The sequence below is a fragment of the Molossus molossus genome, unplaced genomic scaffold (assembly GCF_014108415.1).
Source record: "Molossus molossus isolate mMolMol1 unplaced genomic scaffold, mMolMol1.p scaffold_m16_p_1, whole genome shotgun sequence".
In the NCBI taxonomy this organism is placed as follows: Eukaryota; Metazoa; Chordata; class Mammalia; order Chiroptera; family Molossidae; genus Molossus; species Molossus molossus.
In genome coordinates, this window is record NW_023425344.1 from 164,321,595 (window position 1) to 164,340,922 (window position 19,328).

At 41.1% G+C, this 19,328-nt stretch overlaps 1 protein-coding gene and 1 non-coding gene across 5 annotated transcripts in view; both read left to right on the plus strand.

Annotated features, from left to right (window-relative positions):
- Window positions 1-17,470, plus strand: part of AP4S1 (adaptor related protein complex 4 subunit sigma 1) — a 44,337-nt gene extending 26,867 nt beyond the window's left edge. For 3 of the 4 annotated variants that reach the window (XM_036276575.1, XM_036276584.1, XM_036276560.1), the window contains 2 exons: window positions 5,804-5,815; window positions 15,590-15,777. In XM_036276575.1, coding sequence (XP_036132468.1) covers window positions 5,804-5,815; window positions 15,590-15,718 — 141 coding nt within the window. In that variant the 3' untranslated portion in view covers window positions 15,719-15,777. Of the gene's footprint in view, window positions 1-5,803; window positions 5,816-15,589 lie in introns of all 4 variants that reach the window. The other variant, XM_036276566.1, reaches the window with a different exon arrangement.
- LOC118621883 lies at window positions 598-700 on the plus strand. The gene has a single exon (XR_004957823.1). It is a non-coding gene; the product is annotated as a U6 spliceosomal RNA (small nuclear RNA).
- Window positions 17,471-19,328: the final 1,858 nt, after the last annotated feature.

The following is a 19,328-nucleotide window of genomic DNA, read 5'->3' on the forward strand; positions in this document are numbered from 1 at the left end:
TCCTATTTTCAAAAAACAAATGTTATTCCCTGACCAGTGGCTCAGTGGTTAGAGCATAAGCCTACAGACCAGAGTTGCAGGTTCAATTCCAGTCAAGGGCATGTATCTCAGTTGCGATTTGGTCCCCAGCCCTGGACAGGGTCATGCGGGAGGCAACCAATCAATGTGTCTCTCTCACACCGATGTTTCTCTCCCTCTCTCTCTCTCTCTCTCTCTCTCTCTCTCCCTCCCTCTCTCCCCCTCCCTCCCTCTGTCCCCCTCTCTCCCTCTCTCCCTCTGTCCCCCTCTCCCTCCCTCCCACTTTATCTGAAGATAAATGGAAAAATATCCTTTGGTGAGGATTAAAAAATAAATGAATTAATTAAAAATAAATAAAAACAGCTATATTGAAATATAATTTGCACACTATACAGTTCACCCTCTTAAAGTGAATAGTTTTTAGTATTTACATTACCTGGTATATAGAGTTGTACAGTCAATTTTAGAATATTCCATCATCCCCAAAATAAGAATACCTATTAGCATTTTCCTCCTAGTTATCCATCTCCACCTGCTCCAGGCCCTAGGTAATCAGTAATCTACTTTCTGTCTCTGTAAGTTTACCTGGTTAGACATTTTTTATAAATAGACTTATACAGAGAAGATTAGCGTGGCCCCTGTCCAAGATGGCACGCAAATTCCTGAATACAACTGTAAAAGATGTGGTCTTCAGTGACTGGCTTTTTTTAGAGCATAACGTTTTTAAGATTCATCAATGTTGTAGCATATCAGTAATTCTTTTCTTTTTATGGTCAAATAATAATTCACTATATGAATATATCACATTATGTTTATCCATTCATCAGTTGATGGGCATCTGGGTTATTTATACCCTTTGGCTATTATCAATAATATTCCTATGTACATTTATGAACACATTTTTGTGTGGAATCATGTTTTTAGTTCTCTTGGGAATATACCTAGGACTGGAATTGCTGGATGATATAGTAACTCCATGTTTACCATTTTGAATTGGTGAAGCCACTATGAAAATCAGTTTGGAGGTTCTTAAAAAAATTAAAAATAGAACTACCGTATCACCCAGCAATCCTACGTGTATTTATCCAAAGAAATCCAAAACAGTAATTCAAAAGATATATGCACCCCTATGTTCATTGCAGCATTTTAATAATAGCCAAGATACGGAAGCAACATAAGTTATATAAATATGTGACCACTATGCTGTACATGTGAAACTAATATAATATTGAATGTCAACTGTAATTGAACAATTTAAAAAAATCTGTTTTTAAACTATTTTGATGAACCCTGGCCAGTGTGGCTCAGTTGGTTGAGCCTTGTCCCGTGCACCAAAAGGTCACTGGCTTGATTCCCAGTTGGGATGTGTGTGGGAGGCAACTGATCAATGTTTCTTTCTCCATCTCCCTTCCTCTCTTTCAAAAATCATTTTTTAAAAAAATATATATATACACATACACATATATATATATATAAAATCCTCACCTGAGGACATTTTTGCATTTATCTTCAGATAGAGCAGGAGAGAGAGAGGGAGGAAGAGAGAGAGAGAGAAACATCGACTGGCTGCCACCCGCACAACCCCAGCCGGGGCCGAGGATGAACCGTAACAGAGGTACGTGCCATTAGCGGGAACCGAACCCATGACTCTCTGGTCCTTGGGCCGATGCTCTAACCACTGAGCCAAACTGGCCAGGGCAATAAAAATATATTTAAAAAAACAAAAACCATTTTGATGAACTGCCAAACTTTCCCATCAACATTGTATGAAAGTTCTAATTTTTCCACATCCTCACCAAAACTTATCTGTCTTTTTTATAGTAGCAATCCTAGTGGGTGAAGTGGTATAGAGGCCAGTCAGTTGAGATTTTGATATCTGATGGCTAACAATGTTGAGCATCTTTTCACGTGTTTATTGACCATCATCTGTATATCTTCTTTGAAGAAATGTCTGTTCAAATCCCTTGTCCATTTTTCAATTGCTTTGTCTTTTTATTGTTTGGTTATAAGAGTTCTTTATGTATTCTGAATAAAAATCTTCTATCAGGTATGATTTGGAAATACTTCCTCCCATTTAGTGGTTTTCTTTTCACTTTCTTGATGGTATCCTTTGAAGCACAATAATTTTTTATTTTGATGAAGTTCAGTTACTTTATTTTGTTGTTGTTGTTGCTTATGTTTTTGGTGTCATGTCTAAAAAGGCTTTGTCCAACCTGAAGTTGGCTATGAAAGTTTACTCCTGTCTTTTCTTCTTAGAGTTTTACAGTTTCAGCTCCTACAGTTTTTGACCCATTATAAGTAATTTTTGTGTATGGTGTGAAGTAGGTTCCAACTTCATTCTTTTGCATGTGGATATTCAATTGTCCCAGTACCATTTGTTGACAAGACTGTTCTTTTTTCCCACTGAATTGACTTGGCACCCTTGTCAAAAATCAGTTGACCCTAAATGTAAGGGTTTATTTCTGAACTTTCAGTTCTGTTCCAATGATCTGTATGTTTATTCTTCTGCCAGTACCACACTATCTGGCTGACTTTAGCTTTGTAGTTCGTTTGAAATCAACAGTCTTTTAAAAGAATCAGTGAAGATGTTTTACTCTGCTACCGTAGGCCTTCCTCTGCCTTAGTTAGACATTGAGAAGTTGTAGTGGCACAGGCTGATTTTTCCTTGTTTTGTTTATTTCATTTTTCTTTTAAATGAAAAGATTAGGAAAGAATTGTTTCCAACCTGCTGCTTCCTGAGACAGCGAGAGGAATCCATAGTTAGTAATACTGAGTGCTCTAAAGCCTGCTAAGGACAAAGTTCATGTTAAGAAGTTGTCTTCAGTCTAACTCCTAACGCCACAAGTAGCATTTGGCAAACTCCTGCTTGGGACAATCAGCTAGCCTGTCTTCACTGCCTTCGTGCAGAGGTTCCCAGTGTGTGGTTTCTGGACAAGCAGCATAAGCATCACCTGGGAACTTGTAAGAAATAATCATTCTGGACCCACCCCAGTCTATTGAGGTAGAAATTCTGGGTTGAGGCCCAGAAATGTGTTTACCAAGCTTTCCAGGTGATTCTGGTGCATGCTTCATACATGAGGCTTGCTGTCAGCGGTTTCCTGATTCAGACGCTAGAGCTGGGAAGCTGCCTGGTGGACTGCGACTTGGTAGTGCATCTAACTAGGAAGGACTTGGTGCCCCCCAAAACTGGAAGAGGGCAGGAGGTTGGGCCAGTCCAGAGGCTGGCTTTGAGGAGCCAGAGAGCACTGAGGCTGGCTTTAAAATTCATCTTTGTATTGATTGATTGGAGAGAGCACCATGGACCAGCAGCCATAGAAATGTTTGTATCTGTGCCATCCGATACAGTTGGCACCAGCCACATGTTGCTCTTGGACACTTAAAATGTGATTAGTGTAAATGAGGAATTTTAATTTTAATTAATTTAAATCACCACATGAGGCTGGTGGTTACCATATTGGTAAGCATAACTCTAACTCCTGCTTGTCTCCAGGTGACCACTCTGTTCAGACAGACTGGTTGCAAATCGGGGTCTGTGGTTCAGAGCTGGCTGGCCGTGATTAGCCACTTTAAGGGAACACCTATTAAATAGAATATGATTTCCCAAACTGGCAATGTTTTAAACCTGGGAGACTAAAGAGTGGGTGCAAGCACTATCATTGCTAAGGTTTTTTTAAATCACAATTATTATATTCAGTAACTGAGCATAAATAGCATGTTGCTGAATTTGACTATAATTCTAGGGAGAGTCAGTGACCACATAAACCAGAGAAGTAAAGATTAGAATTTAAACCTGGTGATTATATAGGACTTGGAGGACCCCGTTTAGAATGACAGTAGTAGCAAAAAGAAGAGAAAGAGGAGGGAAAAGAAAGAGTACTATGGGAAAGAAAATAGAAACTGTCCCACACATGGAGAGTGTCTTGTCATCTAAAATTTAATTTTAGGTTTCTGAGTTTTAGACATTCTTTCTGGGACTATTTTTAAATTTTAGAGTTTCTAAATCTTAAATTTGGAGAGCAATCTCATGCTGCTGTCTGGGCTCAAAGAAGCATCTCAGCATCACATTTCAAAACAGGAAGCCAACCCAGCTAGCTCTAAAGGAGGCAGTCTGGCAAGAGCAGAGGCCTACTGCTGTTGAGGAAGTGGGATCAGGGTCGTCGGTGCTGCGTTCGACACTCCTTAAGTGCCTTCAAATATGAATTTAACTGGTTTTTGTTGTTGTTTGCTTTTTAAAATCTTTATCTGAGGACATTTTTCCATTTATCTTCAGATGAGAGTGGGGGAGAGAGAAATATCAGTGCAAGAGAGACACATTGATTGGTTGCCTCCCACACGACCCTGATCAGGGTGAGGGACGAAGTGCAACGGAGGTGTGGCGTGCCCTTGACTGGAATTGAACCTGCAACTCTGGTTCACGGGCCAACACTCTAACCACTGAGCAAACCAGCCAGGGTGAATTTAACTTTTTTTTTCTCCTTCTATGAATATCTATATGTTCATTGAAAAAAATTAAAAATACATAAAAGCAAAAGGAAAGGGGAGAAGATCACCAGTAAGCCCATCACTTACTGATGCATACTATTAGGTTCATTTGCATTCAGGCTTTATCTATATCTCTGTATACATATGCATACGGGATAATACTGTATATACCATTTTATAACTCGCTTTTCTATTCAACAGTATGTTAGTATATATATCTACATCATTATTTGTGTATCTGATATAATTTTAACTAGTCCCCTCATTTTCAATAATTTGCTGCTATAAACATTACCCTTGCCCAGCCGGTGTGGCTCAGTGGTTGAGCATCAACCCATGCACCAGGAGGTCGCTGGTTTGGTTCCCAGTCAGGGCACATGCCCAGGTTGTGGGCCCGGTCCCCAGTGCGGGGCATACAGGAGGTAGATGTTCTCTCTCATCAATGTTTATATCTCTCTCTCCCTGTCCTCTCCTCTCTCTTTAAAAATCAATACAGAAAAGAAAAATTTTAAAAAAATAAACATTACTCTGAATATCCTATCATACATTATGGTGCCATTATCTAATTATTCCCATAAAATAAACATCTAGGAGAAAATTTGATAGATTCAAAGGGTATATGCATTATTAAGGTTTTTTATAAACCTATAAAAAATTATCATCTGTAAAGATTGAATTAGATTGTTCCCTTGACATTTTTTTTTAATCCTACCCGAGGATATTTTTCCAAATATCTTGAGATAGTGTGAGATGGGGTGGGAAGAGAGAGGGGGAGAAGGGGGAAGCAAGGGGAGAGTGGGAGAGAGAGAGAAAGAGAGAGAGAGAGAGAGAGAGAGAGATATCAATGTGAGAGAGACACATCAATTGGTTGCCTCCTGCACAACCCCAACCAGGGCTGGGGATGAACTGCAACCGAGGTACGTGCCGGTGCCCTTGGCCGCGACTCTGCTCCAAGGGCCAACACTCTAACCACTGAGCTAAACCAGCCAGGGCTACGTTCATTTTCTTGTGTGTGTTTTTATTTTTATTTTTCACCTTTATTGTTGAAAGTATTACAGATGTCCCTCCTTCAATCCTTCTACAATCTAAAAATAATTATTCTGGCCTATAAAATTCCTTTAAACTGCAGCTTATTTTTTAAAATCACAATCCCAAACTCAGGGCCTTCCCACTGTCACACTTCTGCGCACAGAGCAGCCTCTCCCACCTGCTTCCAGGTGTGTGGCCAGAGTAGCCACTAACTCTGCTAAGTGCGTTGTGTCCCGGGGTCTCATTCTCATCCTTGCACTCTCTTCTCTTCCAGAGTGAATTAGATGTATCCTTTTTCCATGCTGTGAGCCAAGTTTCTCTACAGTACTTGGCAAAGCACAGGTTGGTATTTATCAGGTAAGTGCCACAGGGCAGGAAAACAATGCAGCAGAATCTGGAATCCAGAATGCCCATCATTAGCAACTCCAACGCTGCGGCCGGAGGTACCGGTGCTTTGCAGAAACACCCAGCATTTTCACAAAGACAGTTCTTATTAAGAATTTTGTATGTTTCAGTTAGGGCAATTCTATGGTAGTAGTTAATAATAGCTGTTATATATTAATTTAACTTCTTTTAAGTATACGGGATAGACCTTTTTAGAATTTAAATAGCACAGGCAGAAAGTGCTTGGTCCTCAGAGAGAGAATGGATTTTCATGGCTCTGGGTATAAATCTCCAGAAATTCACCACATAAGCAGAATCAGGCCTTCAGGGAAGATCAACTAGAGGGTTAAAGAAATTGCCTGGCTTATATTCATTTCCTTTTATAGCAGAGAATGCTCTCCTTTTCTTCTGTTCTCCCTTTTAAATCAAAGTGTCCAAGAGCCCTAACAACAAGCGTGCGGCAGGCCCCCAGGTTCGCCGAGCGGGCGGCAGGCCCCCAGGTTTTGGCAGGAGCCCACGGCTTGTGTGAGTGCTCTGGAGGGAAGTCGACTTTTAGTTAATTTTTACTTCAAACATTTGCTTACCACTTGAAAGCAGTACATGAGAGTCCTTTGAGGACAACGCATCAGTCTTGAATCTAAAATAGTGACATTAATTATAACAAATGCATATTAATTATAACATGTTTATTTCTGTGTAGATATACATACATTTAGACACCTATGCCCAGAGTCAGGATATTCTGGAGAAATGGCCATTTACCTTTTACTGCTAATAGAAAATGTCCTCATGTCGAAAACTTCATTTGCAGGCTGTATTTGGAAGCCTCTTTGAATTCACTGGGAAATTCTGAGTGCCCTCTAATACAGAGTGTCCTAAACCTGTGACCCCTTTGACCTAGAAGACCCAAGACCAGGTTGTGTATCAGCATGTAACATTCCATTTTAACTAAGCCCTTTAAAGCAATTCAAAGTAAATATCTTCCTCCTTGTACATAGGAATAAGAAAATGCCTTCTGAGCCCTGGCCGGTGTTGCTCAGTGGATAGAGCGTCAGCCATCATACCCGAGGGTCAAGAGTTCAGTTCCCAACCCTGGTTGGGGCACGTGTGAGAGGCAGCCAATTGATGTGTCTCTCTCACATCCTTATTTCTCGTTCTCCCCTTCCCTTCCTTCTACTCTCTCTAAAATTCAATAGAAAAAATACCCTCATGTGAGGATTATAAAAAAAGAAAAGAAAATGTCTTTTGACTTAAAGAGTCATCAAGAAGGTAGCGAAAGCTGATAGACACTTGTCTGGGAATATAAACCCAAGTTCCAGTATTGGTTCTACCCACACCAACTAGCTGTGTGTATTGGACAAGACACATAACCCCTCATCTCAAAATGATAGAATTAGACTAGAGGAGCTTTAAAACCCTCTCAGCCTTAATAGTTGATGTTGCCATGAGTCTAGGTAACTGAGCTGAGCTACCTTACACCTGGAGTGGAGTGTCTTACAAGTTTAGATGTTCTGAGAATCAAAGTGAATCAGGTGTAACAGGATATGTAGCACAGTGGACTAGTTGTGTTGATGTGTCTGATATATTGACTAGATGTTTAGTAGAAGTAGGGGTGGGCTTGTCTTTGTGTCCTTCTGGTGTATAGGTAATGAGCTCCAGCAGTCTTGTTTGAATTTAGTTTCCACACCAAGGCACACAATTTGTGTCTTCCCTCTCATTTTACTTAGTTTCATTTTTGCCTTCTCTTCCTCTCTGACCAATTTATTTTCTGTCCTAAGGAATTATTTAGGCATATCTATCTGACAGATTAGGAATTTTCCATCTTTTAGAGAAGGAAACCAGATCTCTCTACTCCTGGAAGTATATGTCTTTAGGTTTAATTTCACAGGGATCTCCAGTGGCCTAAAAGTAGAGCAGATGCAGGCTGGGTAGGCAGGGTCTGGGGCACCTCTTTTCTATTGATATTCTTAAGGGTTTTCACCCTCAGCCATCTGGGGGGAAAATCAAATTAAAAACCCATGGCTCTGCTCTGCCTCATACATAGTTCCTCTTAACTAGGGAGTCCTCTCTACACATCAGTTTCATAACAGGAAGACCAGGGAGCCTTTCAGAGGTGTGTGTTTCCTGCTCTCTCTAGGGCCACAGACATTCTGCATCACCCTTGACATCACCCCTTGACACCTGTAACCAGGAACCTGCTTGGCCAGTTAAATTGTTGGTGTTGTGCCAGGAGAACGTCCTTAGGCCCTGAAGGGTTGAGACAGACAACTGATGTCATTACAAACTGGAGCTGGTCCTTCCAGCACTCAGAGCACATCATCCCTGTGTACACTCAGGCGAAAGGGAGGCTGCCCTGTCGGCCACGCGAAGACACGGCTTAGGCTCGGTGCTGGTGCGGCAACAGGAGGAGGAAATCAGCCCTGAGGAATTCCCAGAAAGTTCTCTACTTGCAGTCTTTTTCTCCAGGAGCTTCAGCACCTTGAAGCCTTTTACAAATGGGGCAGTTTTCCAGAGTCTGCATTGTTAGAATTTGAGAAAGAAAATGCACCATTTACATTTCTCCTCAGTAAGGGGCTTGTTCTACTTCACAGGACAAGACAGGTGGAATAAAAAAAAAAAACAACCTAAGCACAAAAATCAGGACAGAAATTCTGATTTTTGAATCAGAATTCCTTCTACTGAATGGAAACTGGCAGTCGTGCCTGGTGGGGCAGACTACCCCCTGGGACTGAGCACATCAGTGATCTGTATCATTCACGAGCCGTGAATAAACTCCTGTACGCTCTGAGGAGTCATGGGGCCCTGCTTCTATAAGGAGAGTGTGCCTCTCTACATACTTTGGTAGACTTAAATTTAAGACTTCAAATTCCTTGAGTTAAGATGGTCTTTAGATCAATAGAAGAAATTTTTTATAAAAAAGATGGTTTTTAGGAACCAACTGATGAGCTTCCCAAAATGTGCTCTGCTCTGGAGCCCCAGATTTGTGAATTCTCCAGACAATGTATAATTCAAAGGAGCTCTCTCTACCCCCTTCTGCTCAATAGTCAGGCGGTGGCACCAACACAAGGTGCTGTGTGGGAGATGCCCAGCTCCTCAGTTCATGCACACCACTGTATGTGTGAAGGTACTGAAAACCTTAACAGCCTTTTTGGCATTTGGTACCTTTAAAGAGGCTTAAAGACTTTATTTTGGCTAGAAGGCTGCCTTTGGACCTGGACAACTAGGGCCCCCACTCTAGCTCTCCTTCAGCCACATCTCTCTCCGTGGGGTGAGGGTGCCTACTGAGAGCCTTCAGGGCCCCCATCCGTTTCCTGACCATCCTCCAGCTGCCTGGGCCCCAACATTTACTGGGTGCCCAGACATCCCAGAACCTGCTGCTAGGGCCCATGCAGGCCTCCCCCACACACACACGGGGAGAAAAGTGGGGACAGGCTGGGGTCCCTACTTATATTTTTGTGCCTCCCCACAAATAAAGGGTATGCCTAGCATCCAGAATGTTTTAATTCAAAAACATCTAAAGAGCCCTGGCCGGTTTGGCTCAGCGGTTAGAGCGACAGCCTGCGGTCCAGAGAGACCCGGGTTCGGTTCCCGCTAAGGGCACGTACCTTGGTTGCAGTTTGTCCCCGGCCCCGGTTGGGGTCGTGTGGGTGGCGGACAGTCGATGTGTCTCTCTCATATCGGATGTTTCTATCTCTCTCTCTCCCACTGTATCTGAAGATATATGCAAAATAAAAGTGTCCTAGGGTGAGGATAAAAAAAAAAAAAAATCTAAAGAAAAATCTTTAGAACATTCATGTTTTTATTTTACAAGTCTTAAAACCCAAAGCCTGAGCAATTAAGTCTAGGACCTTAAAGCTTACGTGGGTAATGTGAAAGCACCCCGATTCATGCTCTCTTCACCGAAGTTAAGGGTAGGGAAGTAGGAAGAGTCCATCCAGCTTGCACTGGCTGTGACTCAAGTAGTTCTTGATGATGGTGCTCCCTGGAATGAATGCACTAGTAACGGCATCAGCAAGATTTGCAGTCAGGTCCTGACCACTGCCCACAGTGGGGCATCTCATTCCTTCATTACCATCCTAAAATTCCAAACACCTTTAGAGGTCCAGAAACCAGAATAGGTTTTCTCCAAGTGAGAGAGAATGTTAGCCTAACGTAATAAGAAATCACAAGGCTAGGTTATGGAAATACTGGCAAGAACAAAATTCCTTCAGAGAATCCTTTCTACACGGACATAGCAGCTTCTAAATGAATTGAAGTTTTCTCAGAAAGTTACAATAATTAAGTCATTACAACAGGATTTCTTTTGAAGTATGAAGGAGCCTACATCCAGAATGGCTTGATAATATCAGAAAAGAGTCAATTGCCTCCCCTCCCCCTGAAGGTTGGTTTTAGTCAGAGGATTTGAGTACTTTGGAGTTGGAAGAAAACTTCAGAATCATCAGGTTAAGACCTCACTTTTAAGATGAAGAGGCAGAGGTTTCATGACATGTGTCCCAAGACACAGAGCTACTTTGGGGAAGAGCTGGTATTCTGGGTTTCCAGGACTTTAAATTAGAAATAAGATTTATTTGCAATTTCATAATCATTACCTGGCTGGTGTGGCTCAGTGGATTGAGCGAGCGTAGTCACTGGTTCGATTCCCAGTCAGGACACACATCTGGGTTGTGGGCTCAATCCCCAGTAGGGGGCGAGCAGGAGGCAGCCAATTGATGTTTTCTATCTCTCCCTGTCCCTCTCTGAAATCAATAAAAACATTTTAAAAGTAATAATTTAAAAATCATCTAGAGCCCTGGCTGGTTTGGCTCAGCAATGAGAGCATCGGCCCGTGGACCAGAGAGTCCCGGGTTCGGTTTTTCGTAAGGGCATATATCTTGGTTGCATTTTGTCCCCAGCCCCAGTTGGGGTCCTGTGGGTGGCAACAACTCAATGTGTCTCTCTCGTGTCGATGTTTTTCTCTCTCTCTTTTCCTCCCTCTCTCCCTCCCGCTCTGTCTGAAGATAAACACAAAAATGTCCTCTGGTGAGGATTTTTAAAAAAAAATCATCTAGAGTAGATTGTGGCAATTTAGTGGCTAACAAGGAGTGCCTGTCACCATGCTGTCTTGGTGTTGTCAAAGCTTTTTTCTGAATTAAGGAAGGAGTTTTGGAGAAACACTAGTCTATGGTTGGAGGAGTCAGAAATGAAAAAAAAAGTCTTGAGAATATCTGAATGTCTTTATAAAAGCACACTCTCCAAACGTAGGGTTCACATTCAGAGATTGCTAAATATCTCGTCTCCTTTTGAAAATAGGTGAATTGAAAGCAGGACCGGGAGGGGCGAGAGCTGGCCCCTGGGCTGGAGGGACGTGTGCCGCCTGTGCAGTGTTAGGAAGGGCAGGCGCTGAGCTGAGGCCAGGACCCTGTGCAGCAGTGCTGTCGTGAGTGATGAGTCTCAGCGTTATGAGCCGTCCCCAAGAGCCCGCCATTCAGCTGGGAAGGGGATGTGAATGCTCCACTTCAACCCTGCTGCCTTCCAGGCTTGTTCGGCTCTCACTGGCCTTCACCATCTGTTTCCTTTTCATGTGTTCTGAGCGCTGTAGGTGCCATGTCCATCCTCTGGTGTTCCTTCCTCCCCAGCTCCCTCTGCCTTACCCCACTCCTGTCCATGCTTCCGGGTTGTTTTACTCAGGAATAGTGACAGCAAGTTATGAGAAGCAACAGTTAGGAAAAGTACAAGAGAAATGACAGACTTAATTTGACCCAGTGCTGACTTTTCTATTTGAGTAACTTTGTATAAGCCTACATAAACTTTAAAAAAATTACACCTGTGCTCCTGGCCAACTTGGCTCTGGTTAGGCAACAGCCCACAGACCAAAGGGTCCTAAGTTTGATTCCCGGTCAAGGGCACATACCTGGGTTGCAGGTTCGATCCCTGGTCAAGTCGTGCAGGAGGCAACCAATCAATGTGTCTCTCTCACGTTGATGTTTGTTTCTCTGCCCCCACCCCCTTCCACTCTGTTTTTTTAAAAAAAGGAAAAATGTCCTCAAGTGAGGATTAACAAAAAAATAATTATACCTAGATGTTTTGTTGCTCTTGGAGTAGGAATGGGTCTTTAAGGAAAACCTACTTTCCTTAAAAAAAGATACATTCCTGTTCAGTGGCCTAATTAATGAGAGAGAATACCAAGCCTAGAAGTCAACAGAAGACTCTTACAAGGAGTGAATCCAGGATAGGCAAAATCTTCTGTGGAATGCGAACACACTGGCCTTTCGCATCTTACCTCATTTCATGGGAAATTGAGTTACAGTATAAATAATGAGAGCAAGTTTTTTCCTACCTTCATGTATTAAAGAACTTTGGTTAGGTAGGATCTTAAAAAAGAAAGAAAGAAGACAAAGGATTGAGACCAAAATCTAGTTACAAATTTCAGTTTCTAGACGGGACTCTGCCCTGGAATTGCTTCTGAAGTCCCATTTGAATGTATGCTGCTCATTTTCTCTTATTAAAGGACTATTAGGCCTGGCCGGTGTGGCTCAGTGGTTGAACGCTGACCCATGCACCAAGAGGTCACTGGTTTGATCCTCGGTCAGGGCACATGCTCAGGTTGTGGGCTTGATCCCCAGTATGGGGTGTGCAGGAGACAGCCAGTCGATGTTCTCTCTCATCGATGTTTCTATCTCTCCCTCTCCCTTCCTCTCTCTCTAAAATCAATAAGAATATTAGGCCACCACAGTGGTGTAAAAATACCATGTTGAAAAACGTTTCATGATCCAAAGATCAAAATTCCAATGTAGAAACCACAACTGGTTCATTTACTTTAATTAAAAATGACATTAATGGGGTCTCAAGATGTTCAACTCCAATCTATGTTACATAGAAATTCAGAAAGGCTTCTAGGTTTCAGGTTTATGAGAAAATGGGGCTCGATGAATCTCCTCTTTGGGAGGCTGTTTCCAGTTCATACCAGCTCCAACCTGAGGGTGCCTATGAAAGGAAACAAGTTGCCTTAAGGACCTTTAAGTCGGTCAAGTATAGCCTGAAGGTAAGACCTTTTTGAAACAGTCATTCTCAGCTCACCACATTAATTGACAACTGGCCAAAGCCTTCCTTGCTTTGTACTATTCCTAATGTCAGGGTTGAATTGTTGTGTGCCTATTTATTACCAAGGGGCTTGGCATATAGGGTATTTTTTTGGTCCCTGCTCACCTGGCATATAGCCCAAATGCCATTACTCTTGGCTTCACTGGTGTGTACAAGTTGCTCATAAACCAAATCAAGATGTGACCAACAGTTGGATTCTTATTTTAAAGGAGTCACATGATACTAGGGGAAATCAGCTTTCAGGCTTTTGCTCACTTTGGATTTGGTCTGTGGTTTCCCTATGTAGTGCCAGAAAGCTGCATGATTATTAGAGGTTTGAGCCAGATACTCAGATAGGCAGGCAGTCACATGCCCACAGGACTAAATGACCTCACTGAGCAACTCATGTTTCCAGGATGTTGGGAAACTCAGGCTAGCTGAAGAACCTTGTCCTTGCAATGTGAAGATGTCAGCGGTTGACATGATTCAGCAGCAAGTTCTAATTTGAATTTCAAAACAATTGGCCAGTTGCTCAAGGGGACATCTGAATTGCTGATCATCTACTTGCCAAAGATGGAAGCCTTCAGAGCAGCTTGATATCTGAACCAATTCAAATAGGTTAAAATTAGATCTTCTGTCTCAAAGAAAATTATCTTGGATGAGTTGACATTCTCAGAGGCACTAACGTTTTCAATGCCCTTCATGAATACAACCGGGGGATTCTACAGGCCATTCTACATGCAGCCACCTGTGCTCCCCAACTCTGCCTTTCTTTGTACCGGCTGTCATGCCAGCTTTGTCTTGGAGTCTTCTAAGTTCTGGCTTCTGGGTCTGGTGAACAGGACTGAGTCAAGGGCCTAATATTTCAGTCCCAGTTTGGCCATGGACAAAGCAATCATCTATATAATTGGAAGATATTATTAATAGGTATATCAGAGTAAAGCTTTTTTTTTCTGGGTCACTTAAGGACAGTTCCCATGGGCTCCTGAAAAACAGTTTATTGTGCTGGAGGACTATTTGCACAGAGCTTAATGAGATGTTACCGCAGGGCCTAATCAAAACTTAAAAGTCATTCGCAGGGTTGTCTCATTCTCTATAGATGTACTTCACTAAACATATACAATATAGACTTGAACATCTGGAATTACTGAAAAAAATATCAGGTGATAATGATTTGCTTTCCACAAAGATTCACTATTTCATTATGAATTCCCCAGGTGCATTTAATCACTCATTTGTTGAATGAAGTTTGTCTATTTAAACAATTTGTCAGCTGTTTGTTTAACAGACCAGGGTAATGCTCTCTAAATCAAGGCGGAAACTTAGAATTCATAAACATTCACCCACTGTCATCACCTCATTTCAGTTTCACAAAAGGAAAGCTAGGCACTCAAATGAAGGGCTCCTGGGGGAAGAATCTGGCTCTTTCTAATTAGGTGGGCATCATAGTCATATGTTCTCTTCCCCCAGGCCTATACTAACTTTCTAGTAAGAGCATCAGTAAACTACAGGGGCTCCATAATTCTTAAATATTTTTAGAACTGTCCATTTATAAGAGGTACTATCTTGAAATTCAGAATTTTTACCTACTTGCGTTTTGAGTAAGTATTGCCTCGCCTTTGTCATTCGTTTGTCCTTGAAGGTTGTTTTTTCTTCAGCCCTCTGACAAAGAAAATAGCTTAAGGTGCAGGGTTGTAAGGGCATTTGTTACTGGGTGGAGGTTGGAGAACGAACAGGCTGTGGCCTCAAGCCCCTCAGGAGAAATCTGGAAGCAGAACAGACAAGGCCACACTCTGGGCTGAAGGTCCAACTATGGCAATTACTAGCTATGTGGCCTTGGGACAGTGGCTTCGAGCCTGTTTACCTCTGTATAAAATGAGGATAATAGTCTGGCCGGTGTGCTCAGTGGTTGAGTGGCGACCCATACACCAAGAGGTCACCACTTCGATTCCCAGTCAGAACACATGCCCAAGTTGTGAGCCCGATCCCCAGTGCCCAGGGACATGCAGGAGGGGGCCAATTGATGTTCTCACTCATCAGTGTTTCCTCTCTCTCTCCCTCTCACTTCCTCTCTCTCTCAAATCAATAAAGGGGAAAAAAATTTTTTTTAATGAGGATATGTAACGTAAATCATAGAGCTGTAGAGAAGTCTGAAATAACATGTAAAATACTCAACACAATACATGGAACATAATGTATATTCAGTAAATTGTGGCAATTACAGTTGCTATTGTCTGGGAAGACATTGTTCTTGAGGCCAAGTCATGCCATGCTCTTGCCAAATGTTACTTGCTAAATTCTTCAACTCTGAGTGGATTCCTTCTCCCTGTGGCTAAAAGGTGTAGCTCTTCCACTTCTGTGCCTATTGTCTGGTTAGCTTAACCAGTGAAACTAGGTGTGTGTGTGTGTGTGTGTGTGTGTGTGTGTGTGTACATGAAGGTAATAATTTCTAATGTGGACACCAGTTTAAAATTTTATTTCAAGAATTGTTAAAAAAAATACTTTCATGCTGAGACTAATTAACACTGGAAAAATTCCAGGCTGAGTCTTAAGTTATTACTTACTTAATGTTAACATTTTTATAACTCTAAAACTGATTTCCTTAATATGACCCTAGATCATGTTTAATTTGGATAAAGTACACATCATTTTGGATGAGATGGTGTTAAATGGCTCCATTGTAGAAACGAATCGGGCAAGAATTCTTGCCCCTCTACTAATTCTTGATAAGATGTCAGAAAGCTGAATAATGGAATTCTCCGCCAACATCACTGACACAGGAAATTAGAACATGGAATACCTCTCAGCATCTGTAGCCCAAAAGAATCTGGAAGAGCAAACATTGCAGATTGGGGTATTCTTCCAAAGACATTTTCAGTAGGTGTTTTCCACAGTTCCTAAATGGAAAACAAAACTGTATTTTAAAGTATGATGTACAAAGAAAAGTTTTCTCTGAGAAAGAGATGTCTTATTTTCTAACCATAAGAATTTTCTCCACTTGTTTAAATTTTGTTGTTTAAAAAAATTTTGGTCTCTCTCTGCTTCCCTTTGCAAATTAAATTCAGGACTAGCAGCATGAGGTAGGAAGAAACTGTGGTAGCTCTTTATCAGCCAATACAAATTTTAAACTGATTTAAACACACTAGCACTTTGTCTTATGAATATGATTGTCTACTATGCTGTACACCTAAAAGTTCATTGAAAAGTGAAAAATTTTAAAAAGTCTTAAAAAGTGAAAATTTTGCTATATTATGTATCTAATGAAACAGAATTAAGTTTTATTTGCCAGTTTCTAAAAGCCTGAGATCCATTTTAGGGGTGCTTGGCAATTACAGTGCCATCATGTAATTAACTGTAGAGTATGTTACTACCAAATACATAGTTAAACATTAAAAGAGACCCCTTACCTCCCGGCGCACCCCAGCCTTCGGGCACCCAGCACTGCTCCCCGCTGTCCAAGAGGAAGAGCTCAAGAGATTGACCAGAGAGGTTGTCAGCTAAACCTGCTGTTGCAAAAGAGGAAACAAAGCCAAAAAAAGGCGGCAAGAAAGGATGCATCTACAGACAAAAAGTACACACGAAAAGGAAAAGGGGAGCGAGCAAAGGGGAAACAGGCTAAAGTGGTAACCAGGAACCAAAGATCTACCTCCCTGCAGAAAACGGAGAAACCAAAAATGAGGATCCAGCCTTGGATGAAGCAGGAGAAAAAGAAGCCAAGTGTGAATAATATCATGTACCATGTCTTATCAGTGGTTCCTGTCTCCCTTCTTGTACAATCCAGAGGAATATTTTTACCAGCTATTTTGTAAATGCAAGTTTTTTAGTAGCTCTTAGAAACATTTTTAAGGAGGGGATTCCACCTCATTACATTTTTTTTAGTGTAAATGCTTATTTTTAAAGAGGTGAAATCAATTGCTGGTTTATTTTCTGGTACAATCAGAAAATAGTGGAATACTGAATAGAAGAGACTTTGATTGTCTTGGTGTCAGCTTAACATTCCATAGATGGGGTAGTTTTACGTCCTACAATACAAAGCATACTAAGTGGCAGTTTGGAGTTAGTCGCACATTCTTTTTAAATTACTTCTATTTCCATATTTTTGGTAGAATTTTTTCCTAAAGAAAAACACTCCTTGATCTTGGCTCTCCCTGTCAGAATGTTGTGCACTCTGTAACATCTTTGGTGTGGTAGTCCAGTTTTCCTAGTAACTCTGTTAATGTGCTGTGAAAGACTGAAAATGTGGTATGTAGTGTATATGATATTAAATTGTGAATTGGTGGGACTTTGATGTATCAGCATATTAACATTCGAAGATATTGGTAATTGATACTTTATTAAGGAAAGGTATAGCCTCCAAATTTTAAGCTGGAAAGTCAATGGAAAAACTGTTTAGAAAAGAATCACAACTACATGACTTTACATTTTTGGTACGTATGTTAAGAATTGTGTACAAATTGACATGTCTGTATTCTTCCTCAGAAGAACCAATAAAATCTCAATTATGAGAGAAAAAAGAGAGTCCTTATAACTATCCTTTATGCCATATTATAAAGGGTCTGTCTTATTAGTAAACTGTAAATGAAATTTACTTCAGTTCAAAATTTTAAAATAGAAATCAAAAGGGTACCTCTGTTCAGGTTGGTATGAAATGAATCCTTCTCCCCACTCCCAAGCTTATTCCTTCGACCCCTTCTGGGATGTCTTGAAGCAAAGAAAACTGCTACGGTGTGATAAAAGAGCAATGCCCTAATCCCCAGACCCCAACCTTTCTATATGCTTTTGCTGCTCAGTCAACAGCAGAACATACAGAACTGTCCACAAACAAACATAAAACATGTTTATGTGCATGTAGAGGTAGGAGGCAGGTGCAACGGAGGAAAAAGAAATATAGTCTTGACACATTAAGATATTGTGCCATCCAATGGAATTCCAAGAGCTCTTTCATCTACAAAACTCTCCTGCAAAAGAATATAAATGGACATTCTAGGCCCTAATAATTCACTCAGTACTGTTTGATTTTTTCCCCCCTCTCATGTGTGGAGGGGAAGGTTTTGTTTAAATTCTTGATCTGTTTATATATTTTGAAGTTTACATCTGTAAAGTACCATGTACCAAATCAGTAATAGACTCCAAAACCAAGCCTGAGTTGTTTTGGACTCATTCAGGAAGGCAGAGTACACACTTCTGACCTCCGGACCGGTGAGGGGTACTTTGCATTAAGTAGCCAAGGACTGGGGAAAGCCCAGCCTAGACCAAAGTGCTATTGAGGTCTTTCAGAGACATTAGTTGGGAAACACTGTCCTAGTTGGTAGGCACTTAATCAGTAGCACACTGAAGTAACTGCTGAAACTGGTACACCAGAAGTAACTTGGGAGTGAACAAAATTAATTTTTGGGTCACACCAAAATAGCACTTGAATGACATCTTGGCACAGATTTTAGTACCTTAAGAGAATAACAATTAAAAAATATATACTAGGTAGATACTACAGGAAAAAATACTCAAATACCTAGTACATGTGGAGACCCCAGTAGATGTCTCATAACACTTGCCTCATGAAAGTGAACCGTAATGTTACTCTGTTCTTACAGGCGGTATCATCTCACATCAGTCAAATTAACTGCTGAACTGTGACTTCCAGCTTTAAGTGATTTTCACACACATGAAATTTATGCCTCAGATTAGTTAGCTTTACCTTTCTTAGACTTTTCTTTCTGCAGGAAGACTCCTGACATTTCAGTTACTAATTTTATAAGACATCTATTTTACCTGCTTTAGCAATATGCTAGCCTAGGATTCAGCAACCTTGTCCATCAAAGGCCAGACGGTAAATGTTTAGGCTTTCTGAGCCATGTGGTCTCTGCCGTACCATTGTAGTGTGAAAGCAGCCATAGACAAAATAACTGAATAAGCATGGCTGTGTTCCAAAAAACATTATTTATGGACACTGACATTTTAAATTGATCAAATTTTCACATCATGGAATATTCCTTTTGATGTTTTTCAATCACTTAAAAAAATTAAAACCGTGCTTGCTTAGCTCACGAGCTATACAAAACAAGTAGCAAGCCAGTTTGCGACTCCTGTGCTAGACTTGTCTTGGGCAAGGCTGGCCACTGACGTTTTAGAGACTTAAACAATGGCAATACTACACACATATACTGACTTTAATTCTAATACCAGTATAAAGTTTTAGTCACACATCCACATTATTAAGACGATCACCACCACTATTTTTTGGATTAAAGCATAGGTCATACATTTAAATATCACTATTGTTTTATTTTAACTTTTATTCTCACAGAGAACTGTGAAGCTAACAATAAGGTCAATTATTTAAATGCTGCCTCTGATTA